The sequence below is a fragment of the Macaca fascicularis genome, chromosome 11, assembly GCF_037993035.2.
Source record: "Macaca fascicularis isolate 582-1 chromosome 11, T2T-MFA8v1.1".
NCBI classification, from domain to species: domain Eukaryota; kingdom Metazoa; phylum Chordata; class Mammalia; order Primates; family Cercopithecidae; genus Macaca; species Macaca fascicularis.
The window spans coordinates 121,341,635-121,365,548 of record NC_088385.1 but is presented as its reverse complement, the minus strand read 5'-3'; the positions used below and the strand labels follow the sequence as shown (position 1 = coordinate 121,365,548).

General features: G+C 51.0%; 1 protein-coding gene and 1 long non-coding RNA gene across 6 annotated transcripts in view; one reads left to right on the top strand and one right to left on the bottom strand.

The window, feature by feature from the left end:
• Positions 1-2,883: 2,883 nt before the first annotated feature.
• On the bottom strand, positions 2,884-6,753 carry LOC135966335 (uncharacterized). Of its 4 annotated transcripts, XR_012419773.1 has the most exons (6): positions 6,677-6,753; positions 5,935-6,208; positions 5,264-5,326; positions 4,868-5,042; positions 3,862-4,002; positions 2,884-3,714 (listed from the first exon to the last, which is right to left on the bottom strand). It is a non-coding gene; the product is annotated as an uncharacterized lncRNA (long non-coding RNA). The 4 variants fall into 4 exon arrangements; XR_012419774.1 differs by lacking the exon at positions 3,862-4,002; XR_012419776.1 differs by lacking the exon at positions 5,935-6,208.
• A 920-nt stretch (positions 6,754-7,673) lies between these two features.
• The window catches only part of TBX5 (T-box transcription factor 5), a 53,064-nt gene continuing 36,823 nt past the window's right edge, over positions 7,674-23,914 (top strand). Inside the window, exons 1-6 of one of the 2 annotated variants that reach the window (XM_005572335.5) lie at positions 7,674-7,874; positions 11,756-11,940; positions 13,782-13,876; positions 16,091-16,210; positions 16,987-17,134; positions 20,849-21,001. In XM_005572335.5, the coding sequence (XP_005572392.1) occupies positions 11,794-11,940; positions 13,782-13,876; positions 16,091-16,210; positions 16,987-17,134; positions 20,849-21,001 (663 nt within the window). In that variant the 5' untranslated portion in view covers positions 7,674-7,874; positions 11,756-11,793. Of the gene's footprint in view, positions 7,875-9,529; positions 10,059-11,755; positions 11,941-13,781; positions 13,877-16,090; positions 16,211-16,986; positions 17,135-20,848; positions 21,002-23,914 lie in introns of those variants that run through there. The other variant, XM_005572334.5, reaches the window with a different exon arrangement.

Genomic DNA, 23,914 nt, shown 5'->3' with positions numbered 1-23,914 from the left:
TCCCAGTTCCCAGGAAGTGGCTGTGGAATTTGCTTCCAAATATAGACTCGGGTGGCCCAGGCTGCTGCAGACAGCCCCTTTGGCCTCCCAGGCTGAATGGCAGAACAGTGATTGCCTTCCAGGAGGCCCAGGCCCACAGGCCTTGCTTGGAGCTGCCGGTAAAAATAATAATCATAAAAGTGGCCAATAAAAGAGGGGGGGGGCACTGAGCATTAAGTTATGAGCCCAGAAAACCATCTGACCCGAGGTGATGTTTGGGCGGTGGCTGCCCCACCCTCTAAACACACACACACACACTCACACACACTCACACACACTGCTTTCCACAATGACACACAGGCTCACACAAACTCCCACCACACACGTGCACAAGACCCCACGTTCCACAGGCTCACAGGTGTTTTCACATAAGGAGGTCCACAGAAAAAGTACATAGGTAACTATTTTCGAAATGTCCCCTCTCAAGGCAGCACATGTAATGACACAGACACACACAACAACACAACATCACAGAGACACATACAGCTCCCCCTCAAATGACACAGTCCTATAGAAAGACTCCAGGACAATGCCATATTCAGCCACACAGAAAGCAGACACACAAGCCCACCTCTCCAGCCGGGCAGCCTGGACCCTCTGGTTTTGTTAGAAGATGGAGATGGAAAAAAAACATTCCGCATGGGCAGGAATTGCTATAGGACTGGCCCTTGTCTTTAAAATTCAGTCTCCTGGGTCCTGGGCACTCATCAAGACTCACCCATGGGGACCAGGAACCAGGACGCGGGGCTCTTGTGGGAGCCGTTGCTAGTGAGCAGGGCAGGCTGAGAAATCTGGGAGGAACCCCAAAAGTTGAGCCTGGTGTCTGCTAGAATAGGGGTGGCCTGGGCTGGGGGGTAGCCGAGGATCCTGGAGATGAGGCAGGATCACCTGAGTGTGCCTCGGAGGGGATGTTTTCTGCGTGGAGGAGGAAAGACTCAGGCACTAGAGGAATGACTCCGAAGCAGGGAGGACACAGGCGAAGGAAGGTGGAGGGAACCCAAGGGAGGGAAGTGAGAGAGTGGGGATCCCTTGCACCTCCCTTTGAGGCGCTACTGGAGGGGTTTGGATCTCAGAGTCCCCCACCTTCTAAAGAAGTCATTTTCTTCCTAACTTGCAAGTGTGGCAGCCAGCGCTGCGCCCAGATCACACAGGCGGTGGAAAGAGCCTGAAACACCGGGAAGCGAAGGGAGCGCCTGGGGAGGCTGCAGGAGCAGTGCCAGCGGCAGGTCCCTTCGGGTGTTCCTATGAGGTCTGGGACCTTCTTGTCACCACTGGGGCCTTGAGGCGGCAGGACTCCTCCGGCCCCAGGGAGAGCCGCAGAGCAAAGATAGGAGAAGGGCTGCGCCTGGCGCGTGCTGTCCCTGGCCGGAGAACGCAGTGCCTGGGAGGGGAAGGTCTGGAACAGGGAGGCCGGGTGGCCGCGTCGAGCTGCGAACTCCACACTTCACCGGGGCGTCCTCCGCCGACTGAGCCCACAGCCGCTTGAGCACGCCGGTGCGCAGCCTCCACATATACTCGGGAACTGCTGGGAATCCCTTAAACGCCCTACCTGAAGGCACGGGAGAATAGGGAAAGGGAAGGAGCATTTCCAGCATGGGCTGTGTGACTTCAAGCAAGTCCTCACCCTTTCAGAGCCTAATTATTTGTTTAAAAAAAAAAAAAAAATTGGAGCCGGGCACATCTCTCCCCGGCTCCATCCCACCCACCCATCTTCCTCCCTTAAAGCCAGGAGACAGTGTGTACTGGCCTTGAGGCTGTGATGAATGTGGGCCAGGACTTGGGAATAGAACAGTGAGGTTTGGAAAGGAGAACATCAGCATCTTTCCGTCCTCCCTCCCATCTTGCTTAATGCCAGTGAATCTGGGCTGTTTGCCCCCAGGCTCTCTTCTGGGGCCCCTGCTTCCTCAGTGGGAGTGGGGAGAAAAGACGGAGACATCAGAAATGATTTGAGCCTTCACTCCGTGACAGAAGGAGCAATTCCACAGCCCCTCCCCCGCCCCGTTTTCAACTAAATGTGCTTTTCGATGCTGAAAAAGTGCCCTTTGCACTCCCCCAATCCAGCAGACCACTCCCTGTTCCCGGTCCTGCCTTGACAGAGGAACCCTTCCTTCTGATGGGTTGGAATCCCACCAGAGTGGGGTGGTGGCCAGACCGCCAGAAACCTCTTCTGTAAGGTTGAAGAGAATTGATCCCCCTTCTTATAGAGCGATTCAGAGCTAACTGTGTGAGCAAAACCAGGTTACAATGGCTCTTTCCTGGCCTGCCATAAATGTTAGCTATTATTGCACCTCAAATGCTAACAGATTTGTGAGCCTAAAATACCCACATTGCTCTCTTGGTGGCTGTGTAGACACAAGTAGGACTCTTCTGAAAATATTAATGCAAAATGCTGGGGAGGGAAGGAAACAGGAGGCCTTCGGATAGAAATGAGAACCTCTGTAGGCTGCCTGGGCTCTCAGAAGGGAAAGGAATGGGTGGAGGCACTACAGAGCCAGCCAGCGGCTTTGAGGGACATTAGATGTCCCGTCGGAAATAGGGGGAGAGAAGTTAAATTTTGTCTTTCCTGAGTAGTTGGGAGAAAGATGGGGTTGGCAGCAGAATGGAACAAAGCTGAGAGAGGACCCAGAGGAGGAGTTGCTCCCATCCCACCGCCAAAGACCTCCGAGGCCTGGACGCCTTCTCTTTGTCACCCTTTCTCTCCTGGTTGCCTGCATTGCTCACAAACCCTGCAGGCTCAGTGCCTCCGAGCTGGGCACAAGAAAATCAGCCTGTATTATCCACTGTCCACCCCAAAATGAAAAGAGCCACTTCCCCCGCCCCGATACACATTCAAGAAGAAAGCAGTGCAATCAGAAATATTATTTTAATGTTATTTCAATTACATCCACAATAGAAATTTTTTTCTAAAAAGAAAAGAATAATGTATTCTTTTCACTCCATTAGCCCTTGCAGACATTAATGCCACAATTTCTAATGCTCAGGCTTTTCTCCTTCCATTTAGGAGAAATGGCCCCAGGCAAATAAAAATGTTGCCTGGACTGATGTGGGGGGCCTCCTATGCAGATAGGTGTAGTTAACAGATGTGAAGAGATTAAGTGACACCTAAAGTCCCGGGTTCCTGGCTGAGATGTTTGGGCCACGGGTTTCGATTAAGATACACCATAGGCTTTACACGATCGGCTCTGGGGTAAGCATTCTGAATTCAAAGACAGGGATTTTGCTCAAGACCTGAACCACCTGGTACTAAACCTCAATTTTCTCTCCTGTTTAAGAAAGGGGGCAGTTTAAAAAATCTCTGCTCTGTTGAACCCACTAAGGAGGCTCCAGAAAGTCAAGAACGGTAGGCAGAAACGCTTTTCAGGCCTCAGACTGTGCAGCCAATTGCGCGAATGTCCTCGGGGTACCCCATTGTTGAGAGCATTCGGTGGGACTTCCAGGTTGCCATGGTGACCAGGAAATTCAGGGTCCTTGCGGAAATAATTATCAGGAACTTTTCCACTGGCGACTTCAGTCAGTTGTTCGCCACAGAGAGCCTCTGTCAGTTGTTTCACCCCAGTATGTTTTGGGTGTGATTTGGGAGAGGGAGCAAGGTGTCTGGGGTCCCTGTTTCTGGACCCTTCTGTTAGGATGTCCCAAAGGCCAGAAACCCAGCACCAGGGAGCCATAGGAGACTAGCTGGAGAGGAAGAAAAATTAGAGGTCTCGACCAAGCAATTGTTTCAGTGACAGATCCTTCCAGATTGGGGTTTGGCCTCCCTCATCACCCACACCACCACCCACCTCCCTTCACCTCCTCAAGGTCATTACTAGAGTTTTCACTCACAGTTCCAGGCGGGGTGGCCGCCTCCACTCCCTCCCATGTATACCAGAGCTCTGTAGCTGAGACCTGTCGTGTCTTCTCTCAAGAAAATCTCTCCCCATAAGAGAGGCATGAAGGATGTAGAGATTCACTGTCCTGATTAAACTGGTGATTTCAGAATCAACACAACAGCATTTCAGGTTCTCTTGACCCAGCTAGGCCCAAGTCCGAAAGCCTGATCAGACCTTAGGAATTTTGTAAATCAATGACCTGGATGATTTAATGGTCATTGATTGAATATTGCCTGAATTGTTGTGTTGATTTGGAGGATATCAGGATGAGTTTTCGTAAAGAGGGTCATTATTATTACAATTGCTATCTCCTTTGTTTTCTTTGCCGCTGCAAATTCTGGATTTCTGCAGCATAGACTTGGAGACAGACCCACACCCATTCTCCTTAAATAAAGCACTTTATGAAACATCAGATCGAATTCTCTCCGGTGGGGATGCCTTGCTCTGTGAGGCCTGGCTGGCTGGAAAGAGGCCCGCAGACAGCCAGAGCTGGAGTTGAAGTTTCATCTCTGGTTTTAACTCTGGCCCTTTGAGCGAGCTTAACACGTGTGGATTTAATTTCCCTTTCTTTCTTGCTTCCTTTTCTTTCCCCCCACCCCCACCTTGTGAGGGAACAAGAAAAATAGTCTGCTCTGTCGACAGCGCGACACTGTTCCCTTTGCCAAAGAAAATTTGTCTTTCCTGAGTCCCAGAGAGCAATGGGCTCCCAGGTTTCCAAGGAGTCCTTCAATTGAGGTAGAAGGTGTCCAGACAGGCCCCCCACCTTCACCCTAGACCTGGACATATCAGTCCGAGTCTCTCTCTTACAGGGTTACAGACCTGGAATGCCGTCTGTTTCTTCCCCTACCCCAAACATTTTGGGAGACCTATCAGTGGGTTTTGACCTGCAGGATGGTTGGAGTTCTCAGGCTCAGTGTGACCCTGGAGGGACTCCATGGTCTCCCAGCTGGGACCCTCACCTTTCTAGGCTGGTCACTTCCCAAATTGGAGGAGATAGGACAGTGGCATCCTTGTGTCCAAGCACCACTCGCTTCCACCTTTCTGCTCTTCGAAGTGTGTACATTTTTAGCATTGGGATCCTTCTCAGCTGGGCCTCGAAATGATATCGCCTCTTCCAGTTCTCATTTCATTACCCTGAACAGGAAAAACAAAAAGCAAAAACAAAGCAAAACCCAACAGCGACAACAACAACAAAAAACTTGGAGAGTAACGAGGACAATTATTATCTAAAGCACACGAAGCAACACTAACATGAATGAGGAGAGTAGCAATAATAATTCTTGGTGGAAATATTGGAGGAGAGTATTGGATACTCAATAATCATAATAATAACAGCCAGTGTTCTTCCCGCATACCTCTGGTCAGAAGTGGGGAAACCAGCAACCGAATAAAACATTGGGAAGAGACATACTGTGTTCCTGGAAAAAATATAACAGAGCCAGATTGAACTGGGTAAAAGGGAAAGTGACCCCCTTGAGAAACCAGGGAATGTCTCACCCTCAGACCAACCCTTTCTTTTGCAAATTGAGTTGGTCAAAGTTTACTTTTGTCATCATTTCTCTTGTTATAATTCTTATTCATTTTCCCAGCCCCGTCCACACTTCTATTTTTCACCACCCCACACCCCCAAGTTGCCACCGGGTCAGGTGGGGACATATCGGGAGAGAAATAGATGATGATGCATTTGAAAGTGAGTTCTCTTTTGAGAGAAAAACAGTGGGTAGTTTTGGATGTGTCTTTCTTAAAAACGGAAGGAGCAAGTGAAGAAAAAAATTATCAACAGCAATCGGCCCCTTTGGTTTGGGTTTTGACTTTTTAAAGAGGAACCTCTGCTGTCCTGTTGCAATATTAAAATCAGGGCAGGAATTTTGCAAAACGAGAAAAATAAACTTTGGGAGAAAACCCAGCTGGGAGCAGGTTCGGGAAAGCGACAGTTCTCCGAAAGGAGGAAGGGAGGATGCGCGCTGTAGCCGGCTCCGGAGTTTACTGCCCAAACGATTAGGCAAAAGAACCAGGATTCTCAAACCTAGTTGCGATCTCTCGTCTCTTCTTTATTCTGTTCGTGGTGCGGGCTCCGGAGCGTCTGGGAGAGCCAGTCTGTGAAGCTGGACTTGTAGAAACCTTTGAATGCCGGTCCAGGTGGCTGCAAGGCCCGCGGTCCGGGATGCCAGAGAAAGGAATCACATGGAAAAGTCGCTACGCTCGGAGTTTCGCCTTTCCCTTGCAGCCCCGGCGGGGCCTAGGCCTCGGTTTCCGGCCCGCCTCGGCTCAGAGGTCAAATAGGAACTCATCTCATCGAACTAGGGTTTGGGAGAAGGATTTCAAGTTGCGTTCTTGGCATCTGGGAGAAAACGCTGCACCGAACGAGCCTCGGATTTGGGAAAATATCGTTATTAACAACTTGGGAAACGAAAGCGAAGCCCGGGGCAGCCACTGCAGCCTGGCCGAGAGAAAGGACGCGGGTTGTGCTCTCTGGAAGCAAAGGGGTCTGCAGCCCAGCTGGCCTGGGAGCTCGTGGCCAGCGCTGGAAGCTGCCCGCTCTCCCCACGGGCCTGACCTTGGCTCCCGCAGCAGCTCTGCCGGCCGACTGCCTCCCTGCACATTTTGCTGCCGTTCCAGTCCCGAGCGGAACGGGCCTGGAGCCAGGCCATGCTTTGGAAAGCCCTGGGGGTTAGGGATGCGCAAAAACCAGGATCGAACCCCGAAGCTGGGGGCAAGCCCAGATTCAGACGTCCGGCTCCCTCAGGACCCCTTGACGGGGAACTTACCCTTCCGGAAGGCCCGACGCTCTCCGGCTCTGTGCTGGGCAGGCCTAGCTCTTCTCTCAGCGCCACCAGGGGCGTCTACGCGGTACGTTCTGCAACTGAATCTAGTGGGTTTCCAGCGGTGCGCAGAAGTTTGCGCGCATCCACCGCTGGACTACATAGAAATTATGCTCATTGATCGGACTAAAAATAATAGTCGTCGTGATTACAAAACAAAATAGAGTGCCTCGTGCCTCGGCGGGCCCTGGTGCTATAATTATCCTCTACAGAAATCACCTCTCTCCACTCCCACCCCTACTCCACCACCCACTCGCACCCCGCCCCTGCCGGGCCACTGTGGGACGAATTGCATTCTTGGACCTTTCTCTCAGCAAGACACATTTACGGAGAACTCCCTCTGTCTCGTGTCCCCTCCACGACAACCCAGTAATTATTTCTATGCAAGTCTGCAGGAGGGCACTCAGTTATCCCAAGCCTAACCAGCTAGAGCGGCGCCTCGATATTCATTTGCCAAGAGCTCCTCCGCGGGTTTTTTTTTTTTTTTTTTTTTTTTTTTAATAATAAGGATCCCATGCCTTATGCAAGAGATCTCAGTCTCCCGGAACAACTCGATTTCCTTCCAATAGAGGTCTGAGGTGGACTCCCACCTCCCTTCGTGAAGAGTTCCCTCCTCTCCCCCTTCCTAAGAAAGTCGATCTTGGCTCTGTTTGTGTCTTAGGTTCATCACCCTCATTTCTCCGGAGAAAGCCGGGTTGGTTTATGTCTTTATTTATTCCCGGGGCCAAGACGTCCGGGACTTGTGGCTGCGCAGACCCGGCACTGATATGCGAAGACGGAGAGAAATTAACCTCCCGCCGCTGCCCCCCAGCCAAGCGTGACAGAGCGCGGGCCGGTTGCGTGACTCGTGACGTCTCCAAGTCCTATAGGTGCAGCGGCTGGTGAGATAGTCGCTATCGCCTGGTTGCCTCTTTATTTTATTGGGGTATGCCTGGTAATAAACAGTAATATTTAATTTGTCGGAGACCACAAAACCAACTTTGAGCTGGGAGGTACGTGCTCTTCTTGACAGACGTTGGAAGAAGACCTGGCCTAAAGAGGTCTCTTTTGGGGGGTCCTTTTCGAAGTCTTCACCTGAGCCCTCCTCTCCAGCGAGGCGCGCTCCTGGCTTTTGCGCTACGAAGAAGAGGTGGGATAGTTGGAGGTGAGTTTCGCCCTGGAGGACTAAGGGGGGAAATAGGTTTCTCTTTGCACTTGGCCCTCCTTGGCTTTTCACCCCGTCTTGATCTAGCTGAACCTTCCCTCGCTGTGCTGCTACTTTTCATGAACAAAATAAGAATGGCTTCGTGTGTCACCTGGCAAGAATGGATTCTCTCGAAAGGTTTGAAAATCCCTATTTTGCTTGGTGGCCCAGACCATCTGTGCTCAATGAACTAAGCAAATCTGGCTAGGCTATTACCTGGGAGAGTCCAGATTTTTCCTCTCTGGAGGGGCCTGAAGATTATTTATGGGAATCAATTTTATCCCCAAATCTCTGAGAACTTAAAGGGATTGGGGAGGTCTTTCTGGATTTCCCTTTCCCTCTACCGGAGATGTAGCGGTTCAGCCTCCTTCCGATACCATGTTTGTTTTTTGTGTCTTCGCCCTAGCGTCGCCTTATTAGCAAGCCCAAAGGCCTCCAAGCTGACTTGGAGGGTGAGGGTGTTTTCACAAATAAATAAAACGCCTGGGCAAAGATCTGTTTGCAAACAAACCTGGAAGGTGGAGTGAGCACCATAGCAAAGGAGGGTTGGTTTTCTCCCTGGTTGCCCCACATTTAGGGTTGGAGATTCTCCACTTTGGCATTTTGCAGCAGTGGCCTGGCCTGGGATTTTAGCAGAGCAGCCACAGAGGGTTACACAACTGCTGATCTCGGGCATTTCTCCTCCCTCCATCCCTTTCTCCAGACCTTGACTTGCAGGCCCAAGTCTCTTATCAGAACCCTAGAAAAATCAGGACGATGGGGGTACAGGAGGTAAGGATGGGAAACAGAGCAGGACTCCTGACATTTACTCCAAGCACCCATATTCGGTGTCCCAATCTGGGTCTGCTCAGACTGAGACCTACTGACTGTGTTTATGCTTTTATTGACCTCTTCAACTCACCCTAAAAAAAAAAAAATACATTTCAGAGAGGGGAAGGGCAAGGAGAGGAGAACAGCAGAGATGAAAACCCTCCCCAGTCTGCAGTGACTGTTTGATTATTTTAATAAAACTGGGCACTGCCTTGTGTACACCTGGAGCAGGGGAGGTCTGGTGGCCCCACTGGGTGGGGGTGGGGGCCCGCAGCGATTTCTTGGCATCTTTGATCTCGGCCCCCATCCCAATGCACCTTCACCCTGCCTTCACCCTAGAGTCGTTGAGAGTAGGGGTGATGAGTAGGGGGTGGAGGAGAGATGTCAGAAAGGCGAGCGCCGGCCAGGCGGGGTCAGGCAGCTCTCCTTCTCGAGGTCAGCGTTGGAGAGAACGTCTGCAAGGCTGCGGAGGCCCGGGGTGTGTTCGTGTGTGTGCTTCCAGACTCGGTTCTCTGCACCGCCAGCGTCATTGAGATTACTTCCCGGTTAGAAGCCGACCGAGTTTGAAATGATTTGTGCAGGAGTTTTTGCAGCCACTGCTTGCTCAGAGAAGCAGAGATGGATGGAGGTTGGGAAAGGGGTAGAGAGGAGGGAGTTATTGCAGGTCTGGGTTGTGAGTCGTTTGTGATTTGAGTGTTCGGGAAATCTAGTGGAAAAGTTGTGGGGGGGAAGGGAGGACCGGAGGGTGGGAGGGAGAAGGGGGAGGGCGGCAGAGTGCAGTGGGATCTAGTTGGATAGGCGATTTCAGTACTTTGTGAGCATCGAGGCAACCCAACGTCACTGTGCTCAGCTGAGTTGGCTTGTATTTCAGAGAGAGAGAGAGAGAGAGAGAGAGAGAGAGAGAGAGAGAGAGAGACTGCCTCTTACCTCGAATTCGGGAATTTTAATCCTGAAAGCTGCGCCCAGAAAGGACTTCGACCATTCACTGGGCTCCCAACTTTCCCTCCCTGGGGGTGTAAGGGAGGAGCGGGGCACTGAGATTATATGGTTGCCGGTGCTCTTGGAGGCTATTTTGTGTTCTTTGGCACTTGGCAACTTGGAAGTATTTAGCGAGAGCAAGCGCACAGCGGAGGAGGTGTGTGTTGGAGGGGGGCAGTCGCCGCGGAGGCTCCAGCGGTAGGTGCGCCCTAGTAAGCAGCAGTAGCCGCTATTCTGGGTACGCAGTAAACTCCGCATAAACCCCGGAGCCACCATGCCTGCACCCCCGCCTCGCCGCCGGCTTCCCTGCTAGGAGCAACAGAGGATGTTGTGAATGCACCGGCTTCACCGAGAGAGGTAACCGTCCCGGCAGATGGCCCAGGAGGCTCAGGAGGGAGCTAGTCGGCCGAGTCGGCTGGGGCGGCGGGAATGGCGGATTCAAGCCTGGCTTTGCATTCTGCAGAGCGCAGCTTGCAGAGATTTTGCGCGACTCGGAGCTCCGCGGAGAATGGAGTCCGGGAGGCCGCCGCGGCTGGCGGAGCGGCATTGAGGTTTGCAGGAAGCACGGCCTGGTTCTGTCAAACCGCATCTTGTTCGTCTCCGCCAGCCCGGAGCTCCCCGGGACCCTGGCGAGGGCGCGGGGTAGGATTCTCCCCGCGGCCGGCAGTGAATGGGAGCGCGTGTGGGAGCGCCAGCCCTGCTTTCTTTTGTTGTGAGTAGGCTGCGGAGCTCCAGTCGCCGCCTCCCTGAAGCCCGGAGAACGAGGCGAAGAAAGCTGCTTGCGAGTCAGGCCTCAGAAGCTGTCCTTCTCCTCGGCCCCATTTCTAGATCTCTGGCCACTGCAGATCAGGGTGGGATCTGGTCCCTTGCTTAAGCAGCTGCTAAGGTTTTGGGGGACCATCGCTTGTGCCCGCTTCCGAAAGTCTTTCCGTTTTGGGGGGAATTCCTACTTGAGTATAGAGGAGATTGGAAGGAGATCAGAGAGCAGGAGACAGGCTCTTTGGGCTTGAACAGCTCTGCGGCTGTTATTTTGTGTGTTCCAACCTCATACGCCTGCAAACCCTGGCCGTTCTGTTCATTGCGGGGACCGGGGCCGCAGATTCAATGCCTCCAGCCTAGGACTTATCCGATAATGACTTTGTCCTCGCCAATCCCGAGCCTGGGCCTGCAGTTTTAGCAAGCCAGGCCTGGCTGAAGTTCAGAGAAACCCCCTTCAGCCTGGTCACTCCACAAAATGCCCGCCATCCCCGGCCCGGCTGCAGAGCTCTGGTGGCGGGCACCCAGTGACGAGCCTCCCTCAGAACCGCTGCACGGTGGCTTTCTTCATTCAGTCTTCTGTTTGGCTACTTTTTATCTTTCAACGAATCTTACTTAATTTAAGGTTGGGGTAAAGAAAAGGACTTTTAATTTTAAAGGACTTTTAATGTTAGGCCTGTAACTGATAAAAGATGTATGTGAATTCTCTTTTGAACCTAGTCTCAATCTGCATAACGTTCCCCTCTCCTGTGTTTTTGTTTTTGCAAGAGGCGGGTTATTTCACACATATTTGCCTGCTGCAGGAAACTATTCCTCTTGTGAGGTTTAATAAAAAGTGTTCCGACGGCATCTTGTAATTTGGCGAAGAAAGAAATTCTCTAAAGGACACTGGGTTTTTGTTTTGTTTTGTTTTTGGTTCCTACCCAGTGGCTTCCAAAAATACCCACGCCTTATCTTTATTGGCTCTTCCAGAAGTCCAGACAAATTTGACGGGCAGCTTGCTTATCACGGAGAGCCTGCGCAGGGGAGATGCGGGCCTGCCTCCTCCGGGTCTGACGCGGGTCTTTTGCAAGAGGTTGTGCCTGGTCATAAAGTAATAGTAATAATACTAGGAATACTAGGAATAGTAATAATTCTAGGGCCTTCTGCAGTCTCCTTTAGCTGGGAACGGAGGTGCTGGTAGCTGGAAACTGGGGGCCAAACTGCTCTCTCCTGTCACTAGAACTGTGCTCTCCAACCTTTCTCTCGTTCTCTCTCTCTCCTCCCCACCCCCATCTTCCCCTGCTTCTTGTCCTCAGAGCAGAACCTTGCGCGGGCACAGGGCCCCGGGCGCACCATGGCCGACGCAGACGAGGGCTTTGGCCTGGCGCACACGCCTCTGGAGCCTGATGCAAAAGACCTGCCCTGCGATTCGAAACCCGAGAGCGCGCTCGGGGCCCCCAGCAAGTCTCCGTCGTCCCCACAGGCCGCCTTCACCCAGCAGGTAAGGAGACCTCGCGCTTCGGGTCCCTTTGCAGAGATCGAAGTCAGAGTCTGGCTTCCCTGCTCGGCTCCTCTTGCAGGGACAGAACAAAAACAAAAATAAAAAGCAAAACAAACCCATCGACTGTAATCATCCCCTTTCCTTTTTATTCCCACTCAGTTCCACCTTTCTCTGCCCTGTCTCCTCAAATACTAGAGTATTGTCATTCACTTTATTGTGACGGTTATCTTTACAAAGGATTTTTGAAATCTACTTAAATTGTTCGACAAATCTCAATTATCCGGCTGTTTGGGGTCAGCTAACAATGGCCTAGATAATTCCTTTCCCGCAGCACTACGTGTAGAGTCGGCCCTCAGCATCTTAATAAGGGCCAGGTCAGCGGCCGCTTCAGGCCGCAATGAGCGATGGCTTGACCCCTCTTCTGATCTCCCGTAGCCTTCGCCTCCTCCTGCCTCCTCCTGCCTCCTCCTGCCTCCTCCTGCCTCCTCCGCGCCGCCGCCTAGACCCGCGCGCCCCACCATTTGTCTTGCGGTCGGGGCCTGGCTGGCTGGCGCGCCATCACCCGCCGCTGGGAGCGCACAGGGCTCCGCCCGGAGGGCACCAGGAGCCTCGGGTTCGCCAGGCTACCAGCTGGGCCTGGGCAGAGGGAGGAGCCTCACCTTGCGCTCTGCGCCCCAAACCCGGGACGCACTGGGCGCTCAAGTAGGCCCCTCAGTAGATCCCAGTGATTTTTAAATAAGGTGTCACGGGGGTGTGAAACGGGGTGACGACCAGAAGAGACACTTGCACATAGCTAAAACCCTGCTTGGGATTTCGATGTCCTTCCTGGGTTTTCCCGGCTTCTTTCTTTGGCCTTTAAGTTTCAGGAAAACGTGTGTATATTTGTAGAGAAGCAGAGCGTGAACACAGTTTAGGAAACTTACAGATTTTTTTTTTTCTTTTAAGGAAAAGCAAACCCACTTTTTAGACTGTTGCAAATTATTCCAAAATGAAGAGTTTGTGTGTGTATGTGTGTGTGCACATATGTATATATGTGTATATATGTTTATATTTGCATCGGTTCTATAAATGTAGTTTTAGCCGAAAACCAAAATGTGAAATGGCATCAGGCCTGCCCTATAATCAAAATAGCTGGATGTGGATAGAGCTACTTGCAGGGAGAGCCTGGAGGGTTTGTTAATATAGATATTTAGGATTAATTTTCGTTCTGGACTGTGAGACCATATGATAATATAAGCATTTTTAAGTTTAAAAATTCATATATCTTCATTTTTGTACCCCCATGGCCGAGAATAAGCAAGTATTTGTATATCTGTATGTTTGGTGTGTGGGCATCTGAGCATCTACATAAGAATATTCTGAGTGGTTTTCTAGATTAGGTTTCTAGTTTTTCTAGGTTAGGTTTTTTGTTTGTTTGTTTTTGTTTTTGTTTTCGTTTCCCTGTATCTCAGGTGAAGTGGATTGAAATTGGCTCTAGTTTTTCTTGGTTTGTTTGGTTGGTTTTTGCTTATTCTGGTCCTCCTCAGTGACATTCCGAAGCACCCTGATGGTGGGTGATCATTCCATAGCCTTGTGCTGGTGTCACTAGAAGGAGACAATACAGCACTGTGGGTTCAAGTGGTTGGTGCAAACCTCAGGGACTCAGCCTACATAGGGATCCCTGGGCAGAGGCTATTGGGTGCTCCAGATAATTCTGCAGTAGGTTGAGGCCACTTTTTACCCTCTGAGACCACAGGCTCCAGTGGGAAGGAGGAGGAGTCTCTGTGTTTTGGGGGAGTTTGGGGAAGGAATGCCCACTACCGCCAGGGCTTGTCAGTGTGACTTTTTTCTCCTTCTTGCAGGGCATGGAGGGAATCAAAGTGTTTCTCCATGAAAGAGAACTGTGGCTGAAATTCCACGAAGTGGGCACGGAAATGATCATAACCAAGGCTGGAAGGTGAGAGGGTTAGTTGTGTAGGAGAGGGACGAGGAGAAATTGCGGGAGAGGTGAAGAAGAAAAGGTGGCTTGGAAGAGAAGAGGGAAGGAAAGGGGCAATAGGAGAGGGAACACAGAGAAAGAAGAGAATAGAGGAGGAGGCCGGGAGAGATAGAGAGAAAGAGAGAAAGACAGATCCTGGTTAGAGAGGCACAGGGAGATTCCTCCATTGATCTCTCCTGGGATGGAGGAAATACTCCAAAAGTTCAAGTCCGGAAACTGGGCATTTCTCCCACCTCACATATAAAAAGAATAAAGAGCTTGGGAGGCCGTGCTATCTGGATTCGTAATGAAGGAAAGAGAGAAGAGGGAAAGGAAAAAACAGAAAACAGAGGCCCAAAGAAGTGAGTCTAGAAGGTCTTTAGGTTTCAGGGGTCTTGGACTTTTTCTTTACTTCCACACTCATTCCCACCCTCCCTGACCATGGAGTGGTTCCAGGGTCCCACCCGACTGTCAAACTCTGAATCGTTGAATGTATTCGCTACCTCTTCCATTGTTTATAGAAAGCTGGCGAAGCCTTTGAAACTGAACCGGGGCTCGGCCGGGCTCTATATACAGACACCGATAAACACAGCAGCTTCGCCAAGACACTCGCCCCGGAGTTCCCCTTAAAAGCTCGCAGAGTTTTAGCTAGAAATGCTAGACTTCTGGGGAAGAAGGAGGGAGAGTGGTGCAGCTCTATATGTCAGTGTGAGTGTGTGAGTGTGTGAGTGTGTGTGTGTACGCGCGCGCTCAGGTCTGGGGACGTCCTGGCCACATCCCTTTTCATGCTGGACTGGTCTTCCGCGTCCCGCAAAGCAAAAAGCCAGAGAATGTCCCGAGCAGGCGTGTGGAGTAGGCGACCGGTAGGCCCAAGCCACCGAGTGTGTGAAGGCGGAGGGTGGAGCCGCCTTTCCAGACGCCCCCCCTCCCCGCCCCGCTCTCCAGCCGAAGCCTCCCTCAATAAACTGACAACAGTGACATTTATTATTATTTAAAATTAAACAAAGTCTGCTCCCCACTCGGCCCAAGCCCTGAGTGAACTAGGAGGCGCGTACTGTTTATATCAACTAACTGCAGTCCTCTTCCTAGTCCCCCAGGAAGGAAAGACACGGCCGAGTCCCTCTTTCCCCCAGCCGGAGTCGTGAGGGTTTAACTATAAAAGGCCTGCGAAGTCTGCTGCGCCTCCGCCTCCGGGCGCACTCGCTCAGGCTGATAAACACCGCGAGGCTTTGGCTGCGGGGCTCGGAGGGAGAGGCCTCCATTCGACCCTTCCCGTCATCGCTGAGTGAGCCCAGATCTGCCAACTTGTCTTTTCCCCCCAGGCCAGCCTTGAGAATCTTTGCTTTCTCGGATATGCTCTTTAGAAGGTGGAGGGAAATTTGGAGTGCGCCGGGGGGCAGAAAGGTAGCAGAGACGGCACAGTTCCGGGCCATCGGCTTGCTAACGACTCGATCTTAGTTCAGGCCTCAGCTTTTTCTGAAACCAAATCTGGAAGGGTCTGGAATTTCTTTGCTGAAGGCCATGGAATTTCGACTCTCCAAAGAAGAGTGTCAGGCCCCTTGGAGAAATTGTGGGGGTATTCAGGAATAAACTGCTAGAGACCAGTATCAGAGGTCATCAACCGAGCTATAGTGGGAACCGAGGCTTATCCCCTCCTCCAGGGGCAGAGGACCAAAGCCAGGTCGGGAAGCCTGTGCGCACCCACGTGTGTGCGTCTCTGGGGCGCACACACCTTGCGTACACGTGACACCTTAGCGCCGCGAGGATCGGCGGAAGCACCAGGCTAGACCGATCCTCTAGGATCGGCGCCTAGCTTTGTACCTAATAAACCTCCTCTCTCCACAAATATTAATAGTAGGTGTCTGGCTCTGAAAAAGGCAGTTAGCAAGAGCTGAAATGGAGGTCCCTTTGAAGCATCTTCAAAACCCGTTCTCTAAAGGCGCATGCGTCCTGGTTTGTTTTCCTGTTAGGATACCTACAGTTGCCCGCCTGCTGTTTTCTCCTCCCTTCGCCTTTCTCCTCCTTATAACTTCAAGGGAAACCCGGGATGGATCTTGCGGTGAGCGGAACGGGGCTATTTTCCGCTTCCAAGTTTCTCCAGGAATCGCTTTTTCCATTAAAATGGATGGAGGCTGCCTTCAAGTATTGGCATTAATTCCCGCCCCTCTCTCTCCCCCCGTCCCTCTCTCTTAGGCGGATGTTTCCCAGTTACAAAGTGAAGGTGACGGGCCTTAATCCCAAAACGAAGTACATTCTTCTCATGGACATTGTACCTGCCGACGATCACAGATACAAATTCGCAGATAATAAATGGTAGGCACTGGGTTGGCAGGTGGAGCGGGGAGAGAGAAAAGTGGAATCTTCTCCCGAGAAGTTGAATCAGTGAACATTTTGTTGTTGTTGTTCCTACTGTGTGCTAAAGGCGTCTGTCCGCCTATCCCATTGCTTTTTACTAACCATTCTCAGACGAAGAAACTGCAACCATTAGCTCCGGTTTTCCAGATGAGAAAACGGAGGCTCAGAGGAAGTATCTATCGCTGCACCCATAGGTTGTGGATTTTTACAAAGGGTATTGTTACCAAGTGCTGGAGGTATTTCTGGGGCATAAAACCATTTACAGTTATTTTTTATGAGTTACCTGCTTTGAACATGCATTTTTATGAAATTGCAAAATCGGCTCGTGGTATTCAAGTTAAACAGTTAAGAGAGGAGAGGCCCATTTCTTGGGTAGAATTGTTCCCATGGCTGCCAGCAGTGCAGGGGCCTGACGATGAAGTCCCCGTTGAAAGCCTTCAAGGAATTTTCAAGGCTTTTTGCACGTCCAGACCTCCAGAACCCGCCACTTATTTGTGGGATGCGAGAGGCTGTAAGAAGAAAAGGCTGGGCCAGGGGCTTGCCTGGACCCAGGCACCAAGTACGCTGGGGCACCTGGGATTGCAGATACCTAAGGGAGACGGGAGGGCCTCCAGTTTATTTCCAGCTACTACTCAAGAACCTTCACCTGGTGCGTGAACTGAAGCACGCTTCGGTGCAGTGCGCTACCTCCAGACTCTGAGCCAGGCCTGTAGTCACACCTTTCCTTCATCTAGGTCTGTGACCGGCAAAGCTGAGCCTGCCATGCCCGGCCGCCTCTACGTGCACCCGGACTCTCCCGCCACCGGGGCGCATTGGATGAGGCAGCTCGTCTCCTTCCAGAAACTCAAACTCACCAACAACCACCTGGACCCATTTGGGCATGTGAGTACTGTGGCCTGGATTCCACGCTTTGTCTGCCTCTTGTCCTCTCTCCCTTCTTCTCACTGGGTTTCTCTCTCTTCTTGGTTCTGTGTGCCCACACTTCCCCTTTTCTTTCCTCCATTTTCCCCCACTTTCATCACTTTCTGCCTCTACCTTCTTGATCTGGACTTCCTTCCTCTTCCTTTTCCTCCCCTCTGTCTCATTTCTTCTCTCATTTATTTCTGTTAACTTCTTTCACCTTCTCACTCGCTTTCCCTTTACTTTCTTTTTCTTCCTACTACTTCATCCTCTGTCTCCACTACTCTCCTAGGCAGATATGTGCCCCTCCGCAGTCCTCCCTGTGATCCACACTCCCCAAGTCTGGGTCTGTAGCTCCTTGGCAGCTGGAGATATGGCCCCCAGCTCACCTGGTCTGAGACTGCATCCTTGCCGCTAGGGCCCAACCCCTCTCCCTTTGCCTAGAGATGGAGGAATGACTAAAGCTGCTCATTCCAGGCCTGGAGAGTCTGTGAATTCGATCTGTGGTTAGGAGTGGAGGGCTGTGTTTCAGTCTTGCAGAAAATATGGACATTCTAGCCCAGTGGATACCCAGTATAGACTGCACAGAGGCTGGACCACAATGAAAGCCATATACCTTCGCTCCCCACTTCCCAATCCTGCCTTAATTTTGGGATGTTCCAGGGGAGAGGGAGAGCCTAGCTCACCTGCCCCCTCTTTTCCAGATGGGAAACGAACTCATAAGAGGCAAACTATGGTGCCAGTGCCACTTTTTAGCTTGATACTCTTGGGGAGATCTGTTTTTTTCAACATCCAGCTTTCTCCCTTTCCACACTGTGCCCAGAGCAGGCTATCCTAAACCGGCGTCCTAAACTTGGAGTCTGGATTGGACCCAAGAGAGGGGACTGGTGAATTTCCTGAAACTGAATGCAGGGTATTGAATGTGCAGCCTGCCCACCACCCAAAAGAATGTGTAGGTTTTAGTGGATTCTTAGTAGGGTCATCACCCCCCTTCCCCAAAGAAAAACAGAACACAAAACGCTGATTTTTGAAAAAATGTCCCCAGATCTCATCGTAGGAGATAATTAATAACTAGAACAGAATACGTATTCTGAATTCACGTTTAGAACTTGTAGTTGGATGATTCTGCCATACAAGTGTGTACATTCATCTTAGGGCATTTGATTCTCACTGCAGCCTAGGGGGAGGACGGAGAGGCATAACTTTTGTACAGGAAGAGTCCAGGGGACAGGGGGTGACTTGCCAAGGTCCTACAGCCTATATTTGGGAGCAGAGATTTGCGGCTAGGTCTCTCTAGTTACAAAAGGGGTTCCCTGTCCTGTAAGGTTGTAGTTTCAAAGAGGAGCAACAGATAGGCCCATGGTCGCCAATTTCAGGGAAAGGAGGGGCCTGGGAGGGAATGAATTTTGTCAAGAGGGCGGGGAGGATGGTTTATGAAGGTCCGAACGAGAAATCTGCTCCTTTGAGGCCTTGGGGATGAAGCACTGAAGCCCCCAGGATCTGGAATGGGAAGAGGATCCTCGGGGTCCCCACTGATGGGTAAATGCAGCTCTCAGCACGTGGGTGGAGAGGAGAAAGAACCATTCCCTTTCTGTGGAGCCTGCTGGGAGGGCACCGAAGGCATTTTCAGGCAAATGCAGAGGCGCTCTGTTAAACTCTGGTGTTTTGCCCACGAGTTCTTCTTGCTGGACTTCCCAGGAGGTGCTCTGTAAATTCAGCTTGCGTGGGCGTTGGCTGACCCGCTCTGACTGTGTATCTGCCAGTCCCCAGCGGATACCTTACCAGCACTAGGGAAAACCAGCGCCATTTCTAAAGGTTCCACTTGCATCTCTGGGCTGGCTCCTTCTGGAGGATGGGAGCCTTGGGTGGGGTCCTGCGTGGTCCTTGACGCTGGGAAGTGGGACGTTTCCCACTCATTTCAGCTCCTAGCTTTTTCTCTCCTCCTCTGGAGTGCCTTTGGGGTCTCTCTGGGGCGGATGCCTGCGGAAGGTGCACAACCCCACCACCAAATTCCTGGCATCCCTGCCAGCTTCAGTCCCCTTCCCAGCTGGGGAGAGGGACTCGGAGCTGCTCAGAACTGCCTAGAAGCCAGGCATTCCCACCCCAAACTCCGGACTTTTAATTCAGAGCCGCCCTAATGAAATTAGGAGCCATTAGATCGCCCTCGCGCTGCTGTCTCCACACTGTCCCCAGCCGTCAAAGCAATTTGGCTAAGCCGGGCCGATGGCCCCGCCGGCCGGGGACTGTGGCGGCCAGCGGGGCCCTGCTGAGCCTCTCTGTCGCCACGCCGCCCCGGTCGGCGTCGCTATCGGCCGGGGAGGCGGCCGGGCCACGGCGGCCGGAGATTAGAGCCGCGCGGCCCGGGGTCGGGCAGCCGCGGGGCCTGAGAGTTCCTCGTCCCTCCCCCGCCCGGGCCGCGGCTACCCTCCCCCAACTACCTCCACCCGATTGGGGCCGGGCTCCGGGGTTGGTCCAAGAATCCTGCCCCAGGGTCATCAATGCAAATAATCAAAGTCACCGAGACAACCTCCGCAGCTCCCGGGAAAAGGCAGGCTAGATTTTCAGGCTGTTAAACGCGGCAATTCGCACGTTCGGTGGGGATGTATCAGAGCGTTTTGGTAAATATTAGCGTTAAGAGCCTCCCGGGAGCATCAAAATCCAGTTCATCAGAACAACAAACCCGGTTTTATTGGTGAGGATGCTCATCTGTGACTAGCCCTGGCTCCAGCAAGAACACGCAGCCTGGAAGTCCTCCTCCTCCTTCTCTTCCTAACGATAACGGTGGTTGTAAAAATAACAGCACAACTACAGCAGTTAGGACCCCTCTTGTCCCTGGGAGCACCCCTAAATATGGGGAAGATAGGAAGTAGAAAGAGAATATTCCTGAAAAAGCAGATGTAGCCGTTCTGTTTGGGGTCAAGAGTGGAGATAATTCTGGTTATGGATCCTGAAACGTGATAAAGCTGGAGAAAGGGAGTTTTCAAGCCCCTTCTTTGAGGGGTGTTGGGGGTGCTTCCTCCCCACACCTTATGAGCTGACGTCCTTGGAGGGCAGATCACCTGCGCCCCCCCAAATATCTTCTCTTTTCACTAACTCTGCTTTGCTTGTTCTCCAAACAAAGGCCTCAGATTTGAGGTCTGATCACCCACCCTAAGCCTCAGAAAAAGGCTGTGCCGCGAACTGGTGACTTTTTTGTTTTATACATTTCAGTTTTCCAAACACTTGGTATCTTCTCTTGCATCCCTTAGAGATTTGGGGAGTGGGGGTTATTTGCAGGTTTGTTGTTTGTTTGTCCCCGTGCCCTCACACCACCCGTCAATCCAAAAGTGCCGTTCAGGCTTCCCTCCAGACGTGGATTCCTCGATCCAGACTTGCTCAGCTCCCGTTGGGGGTGGGAAGTGCCCTATGCAGGGAGTTAATTTATTAAGCAAACTTTATTAAGAATTCTGATTTACTGCTCTGTGTGCCTTGGGTAGATTCCTGGAATATTACCCTGGCTTTTTCAGTTGGAAATTGTTATTTTTGAAATGTTTCTTTTTAATGAAATCCCTGGCCCCTTTTCAAAACAGAAGAAAAATACCTATTTTTCGAGAGCCGATATAACACGGCGAATTTAGAGGGTGGGGAGCAGGGTTTTATCTGGAGACAAAGGGAGTTTTGATTTTCTTACAGTCTCATTTTCTTTATTATTTTTAGATTATTCTAAATTCCATGCACAAATACCAGCCCAGATTACACATCGTGAAAGCGGATGAAAATAATGGATTTGGCTCAAAAAATACAGCGTTCTGCACTCACGTCTTTCCTGAGACAGCGTTTATAGCAGTGACTTCCTACCAGAACCACAAGGTAAGCCCGAAGCCCGGGAACCGGTGCCTGGGGCCATCTGCTCTTTCTTTTGCATGAATCTGCAAGGGTTTCCTGCTGGAACTTTGCTCCTCTGAATGGCAGCAGTCACCAACTTCGACCCCAGGATGCTGGCGTGGGGACAAAGCTGCAGCCTAAGAGTTTCAGCTGTTTTTAGTATATCCACGGGCTTGGCATGACAGTCACAACCACATGTATGCACCCACACCTGTTAGAAACAAACTTGTCAAACCATAGATGGGCCACACACTCAAATGCCACAAGAAGGCATCCCACTGACCTTATGAAATGCCTAGTGGGAAGAAAGGTTGCTTATTGCATGGCTCTGGAGCTGCCGTTTCATTTCTGGGGCCATCATTTCTGCTGGGGTCAGTTTTCTCCTCTCCGCCTTTTTAATCTTTTTCCCTCCAAGACAAGGTCTCACTCTGTCGCCCAGACTGGAGTGCAGTGGCACAATTATGGCTCACTGCAGCCTTGACTTCCCAGGCTCAAGAGATCCTCCTGCTCAGCCTCCAGAGTAACTGGGACTATAGGCACACACCATCATTATGCCCAGTCAATTTTTAACTTTTGTTTTTTGTAAAGACAGGGTCTCGCTAGGTTGCCAGGACTGGTCTTGAACTCCTGGTCTCACGCGATCCTCCCACATTGGTCTTCCAAATTGTTGGTATTACAGGCATGAGCCACTGCACCCAACTTTGCCACTCAACTGGCAACAGTGCAGGTGGCAAAGTTGCTGGGATCCTTAGGATTGGACTTTCCTGATGCTTCCCTAATTGTTTCAGAAATCACTGACTCCAGACCACATTCTTGAGCAAGGTTTGCCTTGTTAAAAAGAAAACAGAGCAACCTGCACCGCCAGCAGCTTGGGATAACATTCCCAGGACTTAGACAAGAGCCTGCAGAACCACAGCTTGGTGAGGGGAAGGCACACCTGAATTGCTTGGGAGAAGGTGGCTGCAGTTTGGTTTGGGGGCGGGATGCTGCCGGATGGATTGTGTGAAAGTCAGACCCAGTGAGGTTCAAAATCCAGGCACTGGTTTCGGCATTTCAAAGCTTGACAACAACTTTGGAGCAGGCTGCCTATAGCGGCAGGTTGGAGGGTAGGGGGAGGATCTTCTCTTTTTCCTTAGGAGAAAGCTTGTCTCCGCTTGTCAGGATTCACCTCTGTTCCTTAGATACCCAAGTGCTTGTGGATTCGTTTTATTGCGGGTGGCAGGAGGGATTTAATGTTTCCTAAGCCTTGTTATGAAAATATCTAAAATCTGGAGAGGCAAACAATAGGTGCTGGGGGAGGGGCACCTGCCCTCATGGGGTTGTAGACTGTTAGGAGTATTAAGCAGTGATTTGGGCTTAGAAGGCTGTGGGAGGGCAAGGTGGGAGGGGGGTCCATATGGGATCTTTGAGGGCAGGTCACCTAGATGGATTTGGGGATGGTGCGCCCCCACCCCCCAATACCTCCTTCATAGTTCCTGTCCCCACCAGCAAGGCTGGAGTGGAGGGGGAACTGCAGGAGCTGGGAACCGGACAGGAGAGGCCAGAAAAGGGTGAGAGGTAGGTTTAGCACCCCAAATCCTCCCATCACCCCTCGAAGTTCATTCCAGTGCAGGCTGGCTTGGCAGAGAATGCCCCAACTGAGGCTGGGACTGTTCCAAAATGCTGTGGGTAATGTCCAAATCCAGATTGTCTGTGAACTGGTCAAGCTGTGATAGACAGTCTTTCCAGGCCACAAGGCCTGTCTGGGAACCCAGGTCGAGAGAGAGTTTCCCGCCCTTGCAAAGAAAACTCATTCCCCTCAACACACCATTCCTTTTTAAATGAGTAGGAGGATTTTTCTGAGTATCCTTCCACTTGTTGAACCAGCAAGAGCAAAACTGAGGGTCGAATGCCCTGAAAGATGTAAAACTATTTCAGGCCAATCTGAATCTGGCTGCTTGAAACCTGTTTCCCTCAATGGTTGCTGTAAACCTGTGTTTAGCTTTGTGGTGATGGTCCCAGGAAAAAAAAATAGCAATAAGGAAACTCAATTCTTCCTATATATGTATATACTTACATGCTCTCAAACCAGACAGGGGTCCAAAAATATATCATATCTTTCCCCTGTCTACCCCAAGAAAGCTCAGGTTCATACAGGAGAACAGGAAGGGGTAGACATATTAAAATGACTTGCTTAAAAAGCCATCTGAGTGCTCAGGTCCTTTGGAAGAAACACCTTAAATTCTGTGTGCTTATGCTTATGGTCTTAAGACTCATCAGGTGTGGATAGATGTGGGAAAACTCGCTCCCTCTCTCCTTCTCTCTGTTGACAGGCTTATTGAGGCATAATTGTCATCCAATAAACTGCCATATTTGAAATAGACAATTAGATAAGCTTCTTGTGTGTATATATATATATGTATACCTGTGAAACTGTCACTGCAACCATTTGTGAATATGCCCAATACCCTTTACATTTCTATTTAAAAAATGTCTTCCCAATGCACATATTTAGTGATTGATGTGCATGAATGCCTGCCTGCCCAATGGGGTATGTATGTGTGAATTTTTTTTTTAGCACAATGTAGGGAATCATGTGTCTAAGAATGTGTGTCTTCAAATATGCATTTGGATATATGTGTATTTGATGGCCACACTAAGGGTTCACACACAATAATTGCTTTTCTTTTCTGTATTGATTGAGTCAGGGAGCCCAGTTGAGCTGTGCATAAAGGTCTGTTTAGCCAGCCTGACAGATTCCTTGACATCCGGGAGAGAAATTTCATGGAAGACAACCTTCTGTTTCCCTCCCCCACTTCTTACTTTAGAGCACCAAAGACACCTATTTTCTTTTTCAGGAGCAAATCCAAAACTGTGCACTTTCCCAGTCAAGTGCAGGGCCCCTGCAAACATTTCCCA